The following is a 16,982-nucleotide window of genomic DNA, read 5'->3' on the forward strand; positions in this document are numbered from 1 at the left end:
TCTTATTGTAGGCAAGTACACGCGTGCCAAACAGGGTTCGCTGTTCCTTTGTTTTGCGGATCTTTCAAGCGCATTTGACCTGGTTAACCATGGCTTACTATGGATAACTTTATTGAATATGGGGGCCCCTCCAGAAATTATCCACTTCTTGGCGCGCCTGTATAGCAATTTGTCCGCTAAGATTAGTTTTGGGCAAATGGGTGAATGTACCTCTAGTGTCCGAGTAGGGTCTGGCATTAGGCAAGGATGTGTTCTCGCCCCCCTTCTTTTCTCCCTTTATATTAATGCCATAGAGTCGGAACTGCGTTTAGTCAGTGCCGATGCTCCGTCTGCTGATGGTTTATCAATCCCGGTACTGCTCTACGCGGACGACACGGTACTCCTATCCAGAACCCCTGTCGGGCTGCAAAGACTCATGGATAGATTTTCGGATTTTATTAATGGGAGAAAACTTAAGATTAACAATTCGAAAACCTTTATTTTGGCTTGTGGAAAAAAAAAAATTAAGACCATTTTCGTTCAAAGATCAAACGATTCAAGTGGTCGATACATTTTGCTATTTAGGTATCACCTTTAATAGTGGGGGTATATGGTCTCATGAGATGACCAATGTTAGGGCAAAAATGGGTAAATGTGCATTTGGTATTTTTAAGTTTGCGTCTAAACTGGGCTCAAGGCGCATATTTGATATGATGTATATTTATCATCACAGATGTGTAGCTCTGGCCCTTTATGGGTCAGGGGTATGGGGACAATCATAACATGCTCCAAGTTGAAGAAAATAAATTCATTAAGAAACTCCTCTGTTTACCATCCTCAGCCTCTACTAGTTTGATCCATCAGGAGGTTGGTCTGGAGCACCTGTCAGATCTTATTGGTCTTAGACCCCTACTGGTATGGATGTCTATCTGGCTCAAAGAACAAACCAGTTTTACGAGGAAAATTATTAATGACTGTCTCCACTTGGACAAGTGTAACCTGATTCCCTGGCTCAATTACATTATTTCTTCATTTAAAGATGTTTTTAAGCTGGATGTCCGAAAAAATCCTTTCAGTGCATCGGACATCCCAAAAAAGGAGCTAAAGCACGTGTATTTGAGGGCCAAGGCACAAAAGCGTTGTGTTGCCACCAGCCAGTATTCTACGCACAGTTTTTATAACAAATATAACCTGGCTGAATCTGGTTTTGCCAAATATCTAAATATGGTAACTATACGCTCACACCAGTATGTTCTTACCAGACTACGACTGGGGTCTGTTTATTTGCTTGTCGCTTATCCACATATCAAGTTACATACTGTAGCTCCATGCCCATGTGATGGGACCTCAAAGCAGAGCACAGAGCACTTTTTACTGATTTGCCCTTAGCCCTTATTACCTTCAATTACGTATTATCTACTTGAAACCACTTTTTAAAAAATATAAGGTATCCTCTATGAAATCAGCCATGAGCCTTTTATTTGCACTTGTTGAACCTGATGTGTGCTTTTTTACTGCTGTATATATTTTAAAATCAGTATCCGTCAGGAAAAGTATGTCTTTTGTAATTTAATGTCTGTAAAACCCAATTTTCCAAATGTAGTTATGTGATGTACTGTATGCACTTTTATGATTATTTTTTTTAAATGATCGAATAAAGTTTTCGAATCGAATCGACCATCAGCACGCCCTGTTACAATAAATTTCAGATTCAGTAGACAAAACAGCCATTGTATCAGTGTCTTTGGGCAAACAGGGAAAGCGAGTTTATTCTTCAGTATTTCCGGGTGAAAAGCTTTGAGAAGATTGCTGGCTGATGCTCAATCTAAAGAAGCTGAATAGTTCCTAAAAAGATAGATCTGAAGATGTAGACCTTGCAAAGATTGCTCCCTTGATATCCTGGGGGAATGGATGACATCCATGGATCTTCAAGTGGCATATCTTCGAGTTCCAATACATTTGAGTTATCAGCAATTTCTACACTTTTTTGTTTGGGGTCTTCATTAGCGACTTCCGCCCCACGAACATTCACAAATGGGCTTTCTCCTTCACTATTGAGAGATCATGCTAGCCCCATACTTGGACAACTAGCTAATTCATTCCCCATCAGCAGCAGGGGTGTTTAAGGACACAATCAATGTTTGTCAGCTCCTGGTAGGCCGCAGTTTTTTAATCAACATCAGGAAGTCTCATTTTAGTCCTTCATAACATCTGGATTTCATTGCATCCAGGTCCAAGACCTCATTGTTGTTTATTAATCTTTCAGACTCAAGAGCAGCAAAGTTTATACTTTGGTTACCCAGTCGCCTAGCCAGGTACAGTGTTCCTGACAGGGATTGTCTATGAGTAGAAGTATGTAAATCACTCAGCTGAAGAACCTATTTTATTGTCATGATGCTCTTGGCACTAACTATTGGTTTACATCTTGTTTTGGACTGTAGGCTTCCTGTGTAGTAATGAAAACCTGGGCTTGTCTATACATATACCCTTTGGTCAGACATAGGCTCAGGTTTGTGCCTCTTTTCTCCAACAATTACAAGTTAGCAATTACAATATCTCCTTCGATCAGATATAGTCTTCAGTGATTGTTGACCCATGCAAATCTAAAGAAAATATTTCCTCTATACCGCTCTCAACCTGTGATAATCACTACACATGCCATCAAGATAGTATGTGGTGCTACCAGGGGGTCCCATTTGGCTTAGGGGAAAGTACTTCAGGCAGCTATGGATCACCCCTCCAGCTGGAAGGAGCTAGCGGTAATTCAGAGATCTCATCTCTATCTGTTCCTGTGATAGTAGGTCAGTCAGTTCTGATTCTGACAATACAGTAGCCAATACTGACTTAAACAGTCAAGCACAAATTTGGCCTCTCAAATTCACTTAGCTGTCCAAATCACTATTGGGTTGAAGAACATCTGCTAACCTCATATCCTTCTGGTTTTCAGGGACGTCACTATGTGAAAGCAGATTGCCTAAGCAAGGTTTTGTACCCTGTCTCATGATATCTTGATAGGTTTTTCAACAGAGTTGTGAGATGTTTAGTGCTCCAATAATGGATCTCTCTGCTAGTCTTGAAAAACACAACTTCCTTGTTAACTCTCCAAGTGCCCGTAGACCCAAAGTTTGTAGAATAGATGCATTGATTTCTCAATGGTCTGCTGTTATTTTGTATGCATCTCCTACAATCCTCGGATTCCCAGGTTGCTGGCTCAACTCCAGAAAACAAATGTAGACTTGATATTAGTGGTCTCATTCTGGCTCCGGATGAGCTTATTCCTTTCAGGATTAGTGGGAACGATCTCACTAATGTATGGACAATTCGGACTTAAAGACTTCATTTCAAGTTTAGAACATGCGTAGATTGGTGTATCTGGAGAGTAGGATTCTGGAGATTAGGTTGATGGACCCATCAGGATTATGTGAGGGGCTTCTGGGAGACAGTGAATATAATACTTCAGTGCCTGACAAAATCTCAGTTGGTTTGGCTTGTTCACTACAGTACAGTTCATCACTTGGCATTCAATACTCTCACCTTAAGTTCCTTGAAGGAAGGATTTCACTTAAGTGTTTAAGTTTTCACCCCTAAAGTACAGTGGGAAACAATAGAAGCAGTCAGGTTTCCTTCGGTGGGGGGGGTTAATGAAATGAAATAAGTGGAGAATGCCTTTCTTAAGGGATTCTCTCTTCAATGCTCCCATCATACCAGTTGTTCCTTCTTCAGATTTACCCTTAGTCATCAGACCTTTACAGCAGCCTCCGTTTGGACCACTGGAGGAGGTTCCTTTAATGTTTCTGACCTTTAAGTTCTTCTTTGTAGTGGCCAATACAGCAGCTCTTATTATTCTTATCTATAAAATCTCACTAAGTGAGATTTTTTCCAGACATTTTGGCTGTCAGCTTAAGTCAGGGTTTTCAACCCAAGGTGTTCTCTTCTTTTCATACAGACCAGGAGATAGTTCGCCTTTCTGTTGTTTGTAACTCCCTCCTTGCTGGAGGTGATATCATTCAATTTTCTCACTATCACCTTTGCAGTCAAGATTTAACTTTCTCGCTCTGCTGATTTCAGACTGTGTGACGATCTCTTTGTTAAATGTGATCATTTTAAGCAGCATTGTGAGTTTTTCTACTTACTCCCGAAAGTGTTGGGGTTAGTTGGTTACGTCTCTAGTTTGTCAATTTCAGGGATCTTCCCCACAGTTCAGGACCCCTCCACTTGTGAAATAGCCCTTTCTTGTCTAGAAGCTGGAGTTGCCTTTATCCAGGACATTTCTCATGCAGCAACTTAGGCAGTCCCTCCAATCTTTGTGAAACACTATGGTTTGGATTCAATGAATCGACAATGCTTGGAGCTTGGGATTGGGGTTCTATGTGCTGCATTATTAGCAAGTTTTTGTCTTGTAATGGTAAACATCTCATATATATATTTGCAACTACTACCTTGCAGTTGGTTTCTTATTTAGGTCATAGTGTAGTTAGCTATCTTCATCATAGCAAGGACTGGGATGCAGTAGTATTGAGATGCTAATGTGTTAAATACTGGTTTATGACATCAATGATGACATCTCAAATTACATCATTTTCATCACTGATTACATTATCTAATGAGGGTGCTACTTTATTTTATAGTTTACATAGTAGTGGGTAAATACCATATTACTTCTCTACCTAACGTTTGTACTGTCCGTGACCGTTTATGGGCGCAAGTGTTTACAAAACGCATGTGCTGCCAGTGCATCATAGGTTTGTAGAGAAAATTAATGTTATCAATCTGTGTATTTAAGAGTAACTCTTTGTGCAGATGACATTTGGCAACTTGTGTCCAGTATGTTCCACGCATGTTTTCTGGCAGGAAAAGAACAGGGCAAAGATTCTGCGTAGAAGATACTAAGTACTGTAAGCAGCCATGAGTTATTAGACAGAATTGTCTTAGCATGGCAATTTCTACATAATTTATAAGCCGGTGTGCAACAGGTACTAACCTACAAACGTGCTTCTTTTGCTTCAGAAGATGGGCTATCTGAAACGTATTCACCATAGTGTGAAGGTTGCAAGTAGTTTAATCTTTAACGCCTTCAGACCTTGGTTATTTTAAGTGAATAGTGTTTTTTTGAAAAGTGTTGCATAGAGTGTACACTGTTCCTAGGCGATACTTTTTAATACTCTGCGGTACATTTCTCAAGAGAGTTTTACTGCCTGCAAACCGTGTTGTACAGACTAAAGTCTCTCCATGGAATAAACACTGTTTACAGTACCCACTTTTCTACTTATATCAACTTTCTCAAAGTAAGTTTGGTACCTTACACTGGTTGAGGATCTCCAGCAGAGTAAAGTTTAAAGCTTTGTGCTATATGCACAGAATAAACGCAGGCATAGCCCCTAAATATCTATGCAAAATGGTTAGAAATAACCTTCCCTCGCGAAATCTACGCTCAGCAGGGAAAGCTAAATTCATCGTGCCCAGGTTAAAGAGAGCTCGACAAGGAGGGCGCTCCTTCTCTTACCTAGCACCGGTACTATGGAACTCACTCCCTATCCATTTAAGACTTGAACCCTGCTACCTTCGATTCCGCGAGGGAGTGAAAGCTTGGCTATTTGACCTATAATCGGCTGTGAGACGTCTACATGAAATGCTGATCCAGGGCGCCGGGAAACCCTCAGGGTAGCTGTTGCGCCATAGAAATGCAATAAATAAATAAATAAATACCTGTGAATGGTTTGATACAGAAAAAAGCTGTCCATAGTAGGACATTCATTTTGGAACAGACTTTGAGTATCTTGAGGAACTTGGCTTTCTCTGAACAGTTGCATACAGATCGAGCAACGTGTGCAATGAGAGTTTTCTATATATCTGTGGTTGATTGTTAATGTGAACTAGATTACCCTTAAAGTATATGGTATAGGGTCAATGTAGCACATAACCTATGCTTGCTATATGTACTTGTAACTGTGATGGCATTTATGATGCTTCATATTATTCTGAGCTATTTTGCACTTACTCTCAGGCCTCTAATGCCATACTAGTTTATATAGTATATGAGATTATTGACAACATTAGGCTCACACTGGAAAAGAGAGAATCAGCAATCCTGGTTCTCCTGGATCTGTCTGCTGCCTTCGATACCATCTCCCACAGTATATTGAAACATCGACTGTGGGGGGTAGGTATCAGAGGGAAGGCCTTAGACTGGTTTGAGAGTTATCTGGCTGACCGTTCTACTACTATTCTCGTTGATTCAATAGTCTCATGTAGTCATCCAGTTACAGTTGAGGCCCAAAGGGCTCCATTCACAGCCCCATGTAGTTCAATCTATATCTAACATCTCTTGCTGGTATCATTAGATCACACAGCTTTGAGACTGTGTCGTATGCCAACGACACCCAACTGCTTGTCACCCGTGGTCAGATCACGTCGGCACGCAATATCGTTTCAAGAGCTGTATGATCCAAATAAACAACTGGATGAGTACAAACAAGTTACAATTAAATAGCAGCAAGACTGAAATCATTTTGTTTGGGAGAGCTTAGGAACTCTGGGCGCAAGATTGGTGGCCCTCAGAATTGGATACATGTCCCTCTCCTAAGTCAGCAGTGCGTAACCTGGGAATCACCATCGACAGTTCTCTGTCTATGAAAACCCATGTTAATCAGGTTTTAGGGGTCTGCTACGGGATTATGCGGAACCTCCGCAAAATCTTTAAGTGGCTACCCATTGAAGTGAGGAAACCATTGGTGCAAGGTCTTGTGATGAGCCGTCTTGATTATGGAAACGCTCTGTTTACGGCTCTAAATGAAGACTTGCTTCCAAGCTCCAGATCCTTCAAAATACCGCTGCCATACTAATTCTTAATCTTCCCCCTAGATCCCCCTCCCCACCTAATCTTAAAACCCTCCACTGGCTTCCGGTGCGACAACGAGGCCATTTTAAAATCTTAAGTCTCACACACAAGATAATGTAGGACACTGGCCCACACTACCTTCAATGGTGTATACCAGGAAGATCCTTAAGGTCTGGTACTAAATCATACCTTGTTTAGCCTCGCATTCAAACCTTGCGTAATGGTGGCCGTTCATTCTCTTATCTTGCCCCCATGATATGGAATAAACTACCATCACACCTCTCATCCATAGTTGACCACAGATGCTTACGTAAAATGCTGAAAACCTGGCTTTTCCCTCAGTAATTTCTGCTTTCGGTTTTCAGGTTGCTGTCTTTATTACTGTCTTTTCGTTGCTAGCGCCATTAGACCTTCCGGTGAGATGTGCGCTTTACAAGAATATCTGACATTGACATAGTTTATAGAGCAATGGGTGCAAAAGAGGTTTGGATGATGTAATCAGTGATGTCATCAATGATTTCTTTCTAGTCGTCATCAGTGATGTCATAGAAAATGTCAACAGTGAGGTAATATGTGAGGTCATAAGCTGTGCATAGTGGGGTGGAAGTTTACTATAACATATGAATTACTGTGTTTTTATCTTAGTTCAAAACGTAATGTCACTCACATGTTCATTTAATTATAACAACACTTTAACCTTTGGTTTTTTCATTTGAGATGTCATCAGTGATGTCACTGACCATGTCATGAATGATGTAATATGTGACGTCATCAGCAGTGCATTGCGGGGTCGTGAGTTATAGTTAGCTGAACTAACTATAACGGCTAAATTTCTCTGGTTTTTGTGTGAGTGAAATGTCCAACTAACTATAATATCCCTGAAACCTATAGTTTTTCTAGTCAATTTCAACAGTGTTTTAAATGCTAATTTTTAACTATAACGTGGCTGAAATCTATGTTTTTTCAGTGAATTTCTAAGGTTTTTTAAATGCTAATTACTAACTATAATGTCCTGAAACCTATGGTTTTCTCAGTGAATTTCAAAGTTTTTTTAAATGCTAATTTCTAACTATAACGTCCTTGAAACCTAAGTTTTATTCAGTGAATTTCTGAGGTTTTTTAAATGCTAATTTCTAACTATGCCAACAGAGGTAGGACATGTGCAGAAAGAGGAAGAAAAGCGCAGAAGCATGCAAGAGAAATGCAGAAAGAGGCAGCAGAAGTTCAGAAAGACAAAGAAAGGTGCAGAAAAAAGGAAAAGATATTCAGAAAGAGCCAACAGGGGTGCTGAAAGAGGCCTTGTTGCAAAGTCATCCTATGCCACCAACTTTTTGCTGATGGGTACTGGTGGTAACTGACTCTGACTAACCTGACCTAGAGCCAGTGCTATGCTAAAAGACACTTAGAATACAGTGAAAACACCTACATACACTAGGGTACACTATGGGTTGGGGTACCCCTGTGGTTGGCATGACCTCCCCTGTAAGGCCCTAGTATAAAATAGGACATGGGATTAAAACTACCTCTTAGTCAGAGATGTAGAAACATGCTACTTTAACTAGAAGTCACGTTTGCAATGTGGCAGAGAAAGGGTGCAGGGCCTCCAACCAGCGCTCAAGAATTAACCGGCATAGGACTCACAGGAGGTACCAGAAGGGCTTCTTGGCCCCCAAAGTCCCTCAGGAGTAAAGTGGACTTCATCCCCCATACTGTAGTCTGCCAGGAAGTGCGTTTGCAGAGAGTTAGTGAAAGGGAGCATGGCCTCCAAAGACGTCTTAGCAAAACTACTGTGTGGGACTTACTGTAGGCAACAAGAGGGGCACTTGGCCCCCAAGGACATCCATGGGGTCCAACTACCCCTCCTATTACCTCCAGTAAGTACCACACAGCAGGATTGCTAAATTCTCATAACAGACCACACCCCCTTTGCCCACCCTTCTGCAAACGCACTATGTGGCTCACTCTGCGATGAGGATTGAAGTCCCCATCACTGCTGGGGGTCCTTAAGGGCCAACTAGCCTACCTCTTACGTCCATTAAGCCCCAGACAGTGGGATTGCCGAGAGGTGAACACAGGCCACGCCCCCTTTCTCCACCACTCTGCAAACACGTCTCCTGGTGCGCTCTTGGTTGGGGGATGAAGCCCCATTTCCTCATGAGGTTCCCTGGGGGCCAACTAGCCCACCAGGTACATCCAGTAAGCCCCACACAGCTGGATTGCTGAGAGTGCTCTGAGGCCAAGCCTCCTTTTTACATCACTCTGCAAACGCGGCCCCTGGCGCACTGCTGCTCAAGGGATGAGGTCCTCTTGTGTCCTGAGGTCCTCGGAACACAAGAGGACCTCATCGCCCCACCAGCAGTGCGCCAAGAGGAGAGTTTGCAGAGTGGTGTAAAAATGGGCGTGGCCTCGGACCACCTCTCTGCAATCTAGCTGTTTGGCACTTACTGGAGGTACATAGTGAGCTAGTTGGCCCCCAAGGGACCCTCGGTATTCAAGGGGACCTAATTCCCCAACTTAGAACGTGCCAGGTGACACGTTTGCAGAGTGCCGCAGGGTGGGGGCAGGGCCTTCGGCGAGATGCTGGCTTTTTTATATTTATATTTAGAAGGGGGGCTGTGTAGCCCCTCTTTTTTTAGTAGTTTTGGGGCCCTGGAAACCCCATCCCCCAGGGCCTGAACTTTAAAAAAAAATGGGAAGGGGAAAGCTCGCCCCCCTCCCGAGGAGACCCCATGCCCTGGGGCATGGCCTCCTTTTTTAAAAATATATTTTTAGGGAAGGGGGGGCCACTCCCATTGTAAATAGGAGTGCGACCAAACAGTGTTCGGTCACATCCAACTTGCTGAGTTGGGATCGTCGACAGGAGATCAGTCTGTTGATGCCAGTACCCAAACAATGTCGGACTGACTCAGGTCTGTCCGACATCGTTATTCGGCCCTTAGTTTAGTTGGGCAATACTACCTTGCCAATATTCTTGCTTTTCCATCCTATGGCCTTAATTTTACTCCTTTTCTTCTCTTTGTGTGTTTAAACTATGACTTCAGGTTACAGTATTTGGAAGTCGTGCACCAATGAAATCACATGTTATTTTTGATGTGCATTCAAATAATGAAGGGTTCCTATACCTATTCTTAATGCACCTGCTTACTAGGAAGCACCCATATTATTCTGTTAAAATGATACAAGATGGGTAATTTGTTTACGTAATTTTGTTATTGCAAACATATGACCGCATGTGTAAAGAGCAGTGTTTTTCTTTTTTCCTTTCTGTTATATTTCCTTAGGTGGCATATGTTTGGAATAAAAATAATAAACATCAAACCAACTTGGCAGGGCCAGACGTATTGGCTTTGGCAGTTCTTGTTAAGTATATTTCTAGTCTTCCCTCACCCAGAAAGCAAAGTTATTTTGAATCAAAAGAGCCCATCCCCTCCTTTTAGTAGAGGGTCAGATTTCTTTACTAATATTATCACTAACCCAATTTTCAATTTGCACCTTTCACTTATATCAATGTGAACGTATGTGCTCTGTTAAAGGGCCATTGCACCCCTGCACAATCAAGGAATACTGAAGAGCTCGTCATTCCCTAGAAGGCTGAGATTGGGAGGCTTATATACAAGCACCTAGTGGTGCTGGTATGTCACTTTTTCCCATATTAAAAGTGACGCTTTGGTGACGCAAGGGGCTTGTAAATACAGTGGCATAACTGGGGGGAAGGGCGGGGGTGGACGTTTGCCCGGGCGGCACTCTTTTTGGGGGTGGCGGAAGTCAAATATTATTTTTGTTAAAAAAAAGTTGGCTGTCAACTACTATCCCCCCCCCTCTCCGAGAAGAAGTCATCTGCTGTCAACTAACCCCCACCCCCTCTTAACTACACCGGCTGTCACTGGGCGGCAAACTCAGGGAACAACCCGGGTGGCAAAAGTTGTACCTACAACACTGTGTAAATAAGTCCCGGTGGCTCTCCCATTAGGAAGCAGTGAATAGATGTGATAGAGATAGTTTAACTAAGTATAAGTTATTTATACCAGATTACCTTAAGTGTTGTGAATCGGATGCATAATACACAACGTCTCTTTCGTCACTGTGTCTATCCGTCGTTAAGGTTAAACAACAAAAACAGAACAACTTTTATCCTTGTCAAAGTATTACAATCAAGTGCAAACGAATTCGACTTACCAGGATCTGATACGGAAGTAACTTTGTCCAGAAAGTATTTAAATTCATTCCTGCAGAAACAAATGTACTTTTGTTATTCATCTATAATGTGGAGATGTCATGGGTGCTAGTAGAATGGCATCAAATAATATACACCACTGATACATCTTAATGGCAACATTTCTAAAATACATGTGAAAATATACAACTTCGCCACTGTATACCAGGTAGGTACCTGCGAGCGACACAAACCGCCTAACTGACAAAAGGGGGTGGTTATACACCCTCTGCCACTCTTCATTCCAAAGAGCTATTTTCTGACACTCTTGACCAATCCATCTTCTCCCACCGAAATATGGCTGTTTCCAAGTAAGGATACACCACAGTCATTAATTTGAGCTCTACATTTGAATGATGTAAGCCAATTGACTGACAAAAGGAGGTTAGAAATACAACATCTGTTACTCTCTATTCTCACAAGCACTATTGTGTCACTTAGGACCTGCCCCCCCACCCATCGTTGCCCACCCAAGCATGACGCATTCCAATAAAAGGATCATCAGGGTAAACCATTTGTGCTTTGGGGAGGACCCTGAGAGCGACACAAGCAACTTGATTGACAAAATGAGGATGGTCACACAACATCTACCACTCTCCTTTCCCATGCACTCATAACCACTCCTTCCCAATAATTGTTTCCTACCCAAGTACAGCTTTCTCCAAAGAAGGGACCACCAGAATTATCCATTTGTAACCTACATTGTTATCATACCTCAAGTTGCAATGTTACAGAAATAATGGAAGATAAATCTAGGGGGGTTATACCCAAAAGAGTCACTGGGTACCTGGGTGCTATATGGTATACAAAAAGGGGGGGTCCCAGAGAACAGTTAAATATTTATCAAATTAATTCACATTCAATACATCATTTTTGTCAAAGCGCACTGCTATTTAATCACAATGAGCTGGCTTCACAATACATTAAAGATAATAACATCATGTGCGTCATAGTGCCCCAGGGAGGGTAAGGAAAAAGCTGTGTGATATAGTGAATGGGAAAAAGGGATGTGCAAGAATAAATAGGACCAAAGGACCCATCTGAAACAACACCACTTGATCCAGTGGGAGGCACACCTTAGCGGTCAAAAAACTGCCCCCATTGTTGTTGGTGGTGATGAAGAAGTAGAAGATGCGATCACGGTGGGAGGTGAACAAGAGGGAGACATTTTCTCTGGTACAAAAAGTAGCCCTGTCCCCATCAGCTCAGTGATACTGCCCACATCCTCATCAGCAACATCGCAGTGGCACAAGACTAAGAGTCAGGCTGAGACACCAAGGGGTCCCAGGCAAGAGAGTACTGCAATGTAAAAACGTGTGTTGAGCCTAACAACATCTGGTGTAAAGATGTCCCCTGCATCAGTGGCACCAGAAAAGAAAAAAATCCAAGCTACCATTCTCAGCATGTTTAAGCCGGAGGGGCTGTGCAAACTCAACCACCCAATGGCACATTTGTACTACGTGAAGCTGGCTAAAATGTCCTCCCTTTTTCTTTTGTGGAAGGGGCTATTTGCTCAAAATGGAAGGTGCCCAGCCGGTCCTATTTCGCCAGAGTTGCTGTTCCAGCACTACATCACAACATGCTGGAATTGCTTGGACAAGCTTTCCAGCAGAGTGATGTTCACACTATCCACCTGACAACAGACATGTGAACCAGTTGCCAAGCCACTGATTACATGTGCATTACTGCACATTGGATCTCTTTTGTGGGGGTTAGAGAAAAGATATCTGCAGCAGGTGGTGTTGACACTGCTGAGATTTTTAATGCCACTCGGAAACATGCAACTGTATCCATGTTCGCCATGGAGAAATCTCATACTGCTGCAAACATTAGAAGACTTTGGCAGCAAGGTCTTCGAATGGCTGTGACCAAGAGGGCTTAACATTGGTTTTGTTGCCACGGACAATGGTGGTAATATAGTTAAGACCATGTCCGATATTGGGTAATTTAGGGTCCTGTGTTTGGTGCACTGCATTAACATCTTTGTTCAAGACTTTCTGATATAAGACCAAGTCAGCAACTTACTGACCACCGGCAGAAGAATCTGCACACATTTCAGCCATTCTTTTAAAGCCCGGAAGCAGCTGAGGATCATTCAACCTGAGCACAGAATGCCAGCTAAAGCACTCATCCAGGAAGGGCCAACACGTTGGAACTCAAATTATTACATGCTTGAATGTCTGTTTGAGCAGTACAGACCAATCAATGAATATGTCATGCAAAGAGGGGATGCTACTGTGAAAGGCATAATCATTGAGATTGACCAATGGGGACTAGTTAAATGCTTGACAGTGAAGCTACTTCCTTTTGAGCTCTTCACACGTAAAGTCAGCAAGGACGACTGTACGATGGGCCAAGCTATATTTATTTATTTATTTATAAGTTTATATAGCGCTTGAATCACTCCACCAGGAGTATCTCTGCGCTTTGTGACCAGCACATGCTACAGGAACAGCTGAAGAGGGTGTCTGCAATGTACACAAAGTACGCAGGTGTGGAAGAAAAAAAAGAAGCATATGAGTTGGTGTAGAGCTTAACCCTTCGCTTATCTGAAAATACAAGGGTGCAAAGAGGCATTGTGTCATGCAACCGTTACATTTGTGCCACAAATCTGGATCCATGGTACAAACCAGTACTGAACACATTGATTCATTTTTCAGAAGGGGATGTTGCCAACTACAAAACTTGGATTGCTGTGGAAGCCAGTCGCTTAGAAAAAGAACGGCCAGGAATTAGTAGCCCGCTACTCCAGGCCACAGCAAGTACTGCAGGGCTGCCGGCGTTAAGTTTCAACTTCAGAGCCTCAGGGCAGTGCAGTTGGCTCACAGCAGCCAAAACCACCAACACCAAGAACAACATCAACAACAACCACAAGAACAGGAGCATCAGCCCCACAGAAATCGGCACAGGAATGGTTTCTACAGCCAGGGCTTGTTAGGCCCAGTGATGAGTCAAATGCAAATTCAAAAGAGACCGAGCAAAACAGAGCACCCCTGAGCCATGAGCGGATGGTCCAGGCCTATCTGGATGACCCAACAGAGGTCTACATTGATCAAAACCCATTGCTGTATTGGTATTGGAAAGGCGCCAATGGCCAGTGCTCAGCAGACTGGCGATAAACTATCTGGCTTGCCCTATCGCAAGAATCTCTTCTGAGCGTGTTTTCAGAGCTGCTGGTGCCATTCTGACAGTGAGAAGGACCAGTCTCTTGCCTCAAAACATGGAGAGGTTAACCATGATCAAAATTAATCAGCACTTTATACCACTAGATTATACCATACCTGAAGTAGCACAGCATAAAGATGATGACGGTGACTTAGGTCATGTAATTAGTGTGTTAGATGACCTACTTCTGGGTGAACCACCAGAGTTTGAGGATGAGCTCTACTTCCCTGACAACAACTAGGCTTTCAACTTGTTACTTTCTTTCTTGCTTTGACTCCCCCAAAAAAAGCCCCCCAAAAACATACAGCTAAGGGATATCATTTTCTTTTAATATTTGTGTGTGTCACTGTCTTTCTGGTTTGAATCACAACAAATCCTTCACCACCGTCTTACTATTTTATTGCCGGTATGGAGTTGCAACTGTGTGCAGTTAGTGAAGAAGTAAATCCACTCCTCCGAGTCCTGCTCCAGTCCTGATTTTCCCTAAATCCATTTCCCTCGAGCCAGACATTGGATGGAGAATAGTACAAGAAATGTGAAATGTGAACCTGCATCGTCAAGTCCCTCCAAAGAATCTGACTATAGCTATCCTCTTTTCCGAGCCTCAAGGGACTTCCCCATAAGAACAGGTAATTGATGGTATGTATTGGACACTGACTCTGAGTGATTGGTGTTTGTGTTATTGTTGTGCATGATGTCTACTAGTATTTAATCTACACACAAAAAAGTAACTCAAGTCAGTGTTTGCCTTCTTGTTGTTCGATAACAAAATTGTACAACAGCAGGCTGATCCCTTGTCTTTTTGATTCTGGACTCACTTGGTACACTACAGAATTGGACACCATGATGATCATGCCATACTTGCAGTCAGTCAGTAGGATCGGAGATGATTGGTGGAATAACTCGGGGTGTTTCCTGAAGTAGCCTAAAAGGTAAACAACAACAACACCAGATCTACATGTCTGTGTAGTGGTGGAGGCGAGTGATATGACTGACAGCAGTGCATTAATTTAGTTACTTATTTGGGAAATGCTATGTTGCTGGGTATGTGTGCTCAGTGCTGCTCAAAATCTAGTTTAAGCGGAGGTTAGGTGGGCGTCGTGGACCTGCTCCTGCTGTTTTTGTAGGTTAATGCTGGAAATAGAGTAAACATGATTTAGCACTGCCGCCTCTGAAAGTTTTCTTGTTACACTCCTCTTTAATTTATGCAGTTTAACTTTACTTTTCTCCTTGATTTTTCAATATCCCTTTTGTTTTTCCATCTACACTTACAGGCCGGCCTTTACCCTGTGCTATACTGTGAAAAAATACTCACACTTACCTTATCAATCCACATCCGCCATGCAGGCACGCAAGATTGATGGACAGAGCGTCCATAGAAGGACGGAGCATGAGGAATGTCGAGATGCAACTCCCAATTTGACCATAACATAGTTATAGCATCATCAATTCATTTGACTCAGTTTTTTCCGCAATAATTTAGACTGTGTGTGTTGTCATTTATTATGTTTGCTTTTATTCGACTCCTACAGATATTTGTATTAATTTTCTTTGCTAGTTTTAAAAGGAAGCCCGGTACAACAGCAGAACAAGTCCGGTACAACAGCAGATCATAAAATGTATGTATCTTTGGTCTCTCTGGAGGCAGACAGGCAAGGCAATTGCTTATTTATAATAATTAATAATATACTGCTGCCTGTACTACTAGTCTAGTACTACTCATCAAATCATCATCATGCATGCTTACCTTTTTCTTCCTTAACATATTTATAATGGTCGTTGTTAGAACTGGGGGTCTCTAGTTGGCTGAGGTCGGTACCTTAGTTCAAATAGGGACCATTGCTTCTAGTCAGGGAAAGGAGGGACACACTCTCAGATAACCCTGCTCACCCCCCCGGTAGCTTGGCACGAGCAGCCAGGCTTATCTCCAAGGCGATGTGTAAAGTATTTGAAACCACACTCCCAGTAACACGGTGATAACACCACAAATGAACACCACACTGCTTTTATAAAAATAGCGGTATCTTTATCAAAAGGAATACGATGAGACCAAACGATAGAAATCCAACATATGGGTATTCGTAATATTTCATTTTGCCGGTTATTAGGCCAACAATCACTTGTAGGTTCTTGCAGTATTAATGAGCAATTCACGATAATCTAATGCAGTCCTAATGCAATGCTATGCAGGTCATAATGTAGTAATAAGACAGTCCTTAATGCAAGTACTAATGCAGTTCGTAATGTAGTAATAAGAAAATCCTTAATGCAAGTACTAATGCAGTTCATAACACAGGAATTACGCAGTTCGTAATGCAAGAATAATGCAGTTTGTGATGCAAGAATAATGCAGTTTGTGATGCAAGAATAATGCAATTCCTAATGCAAGGAATAATGTGGTTCGAATCAGGCAGTTCGTAATGCAAGAATAATGCAGTTAATAATGGAAGAATCAGACAGTTTGTAATGTAAGGAATAATGCTATAAACCAATCTGTGCAGTCAACTCAGTCACCACTAGGCCCCAACAGCCGAGACAACGGTCGTAAGCTTAAAGAGGCGGCCCGATACTGCTGGGCAAGTACAGGCCGCTCGGGGACTCAGCGCGTCTAACGCGGTACAGCGGAAGAGAGATCAGAGCACTTCTGTACACCTCCTGCACGCCTCCCCAGGCCACACATGCTTGCGACTCCCAACTGGAGTCCAAGCCTTACCTGGGGGTGCGCTACTCGCTCTCTCTCTCCGCTCCCTCGTTCTCTCTCCGCTCGTCAGACATCCTGCTGGGCAG

The 16,982-nt window shown here is 42.6% G+C and overlaps 1 protein-coding gene across 6 annotated transcripts in view; it reads right to left on the bottom strand.

Moving 5' to 3' along the window:
* The window catches only part of LOC144812382 (dihydrofolate reductase-like), a 453,064-nt gene that overhangs the window by 176,153 nt on the left and 259,929 nt on the right, over positions 1-16,982 (bottom strand). For all 6 annotated transcript variants that reach the window (XM_078673936.1, XM_078673934.1, XM_078673933.1 and 3 more), the window contains one exon: positions 10,994-11,043. In XM_078673936.1, coding sequence (XP_078530062.1) covers positions 10,994-11,043 — 50 coding nt within the window. The remainder of the gene's footprint in view (positions 1-10,993; positions 11,044-16,982) is intronic.

The sequence above is a fragment of the Lissotriton helveticus genome, chromosome 1_1, assembly GCF_964261635.1.
Source record: "Lissotriton helveticus chromosome 1_1, aLisHel1.1, whole genome shotgun sequence".
In the NCBI taxonomy this organism is placed as follows: domain Eukaryota; kingdom Metazoa; phylum Chordata; class Amphibia; order Caudata; family Salamandridae; genus Lissotriton; species Lissotriton helveticus.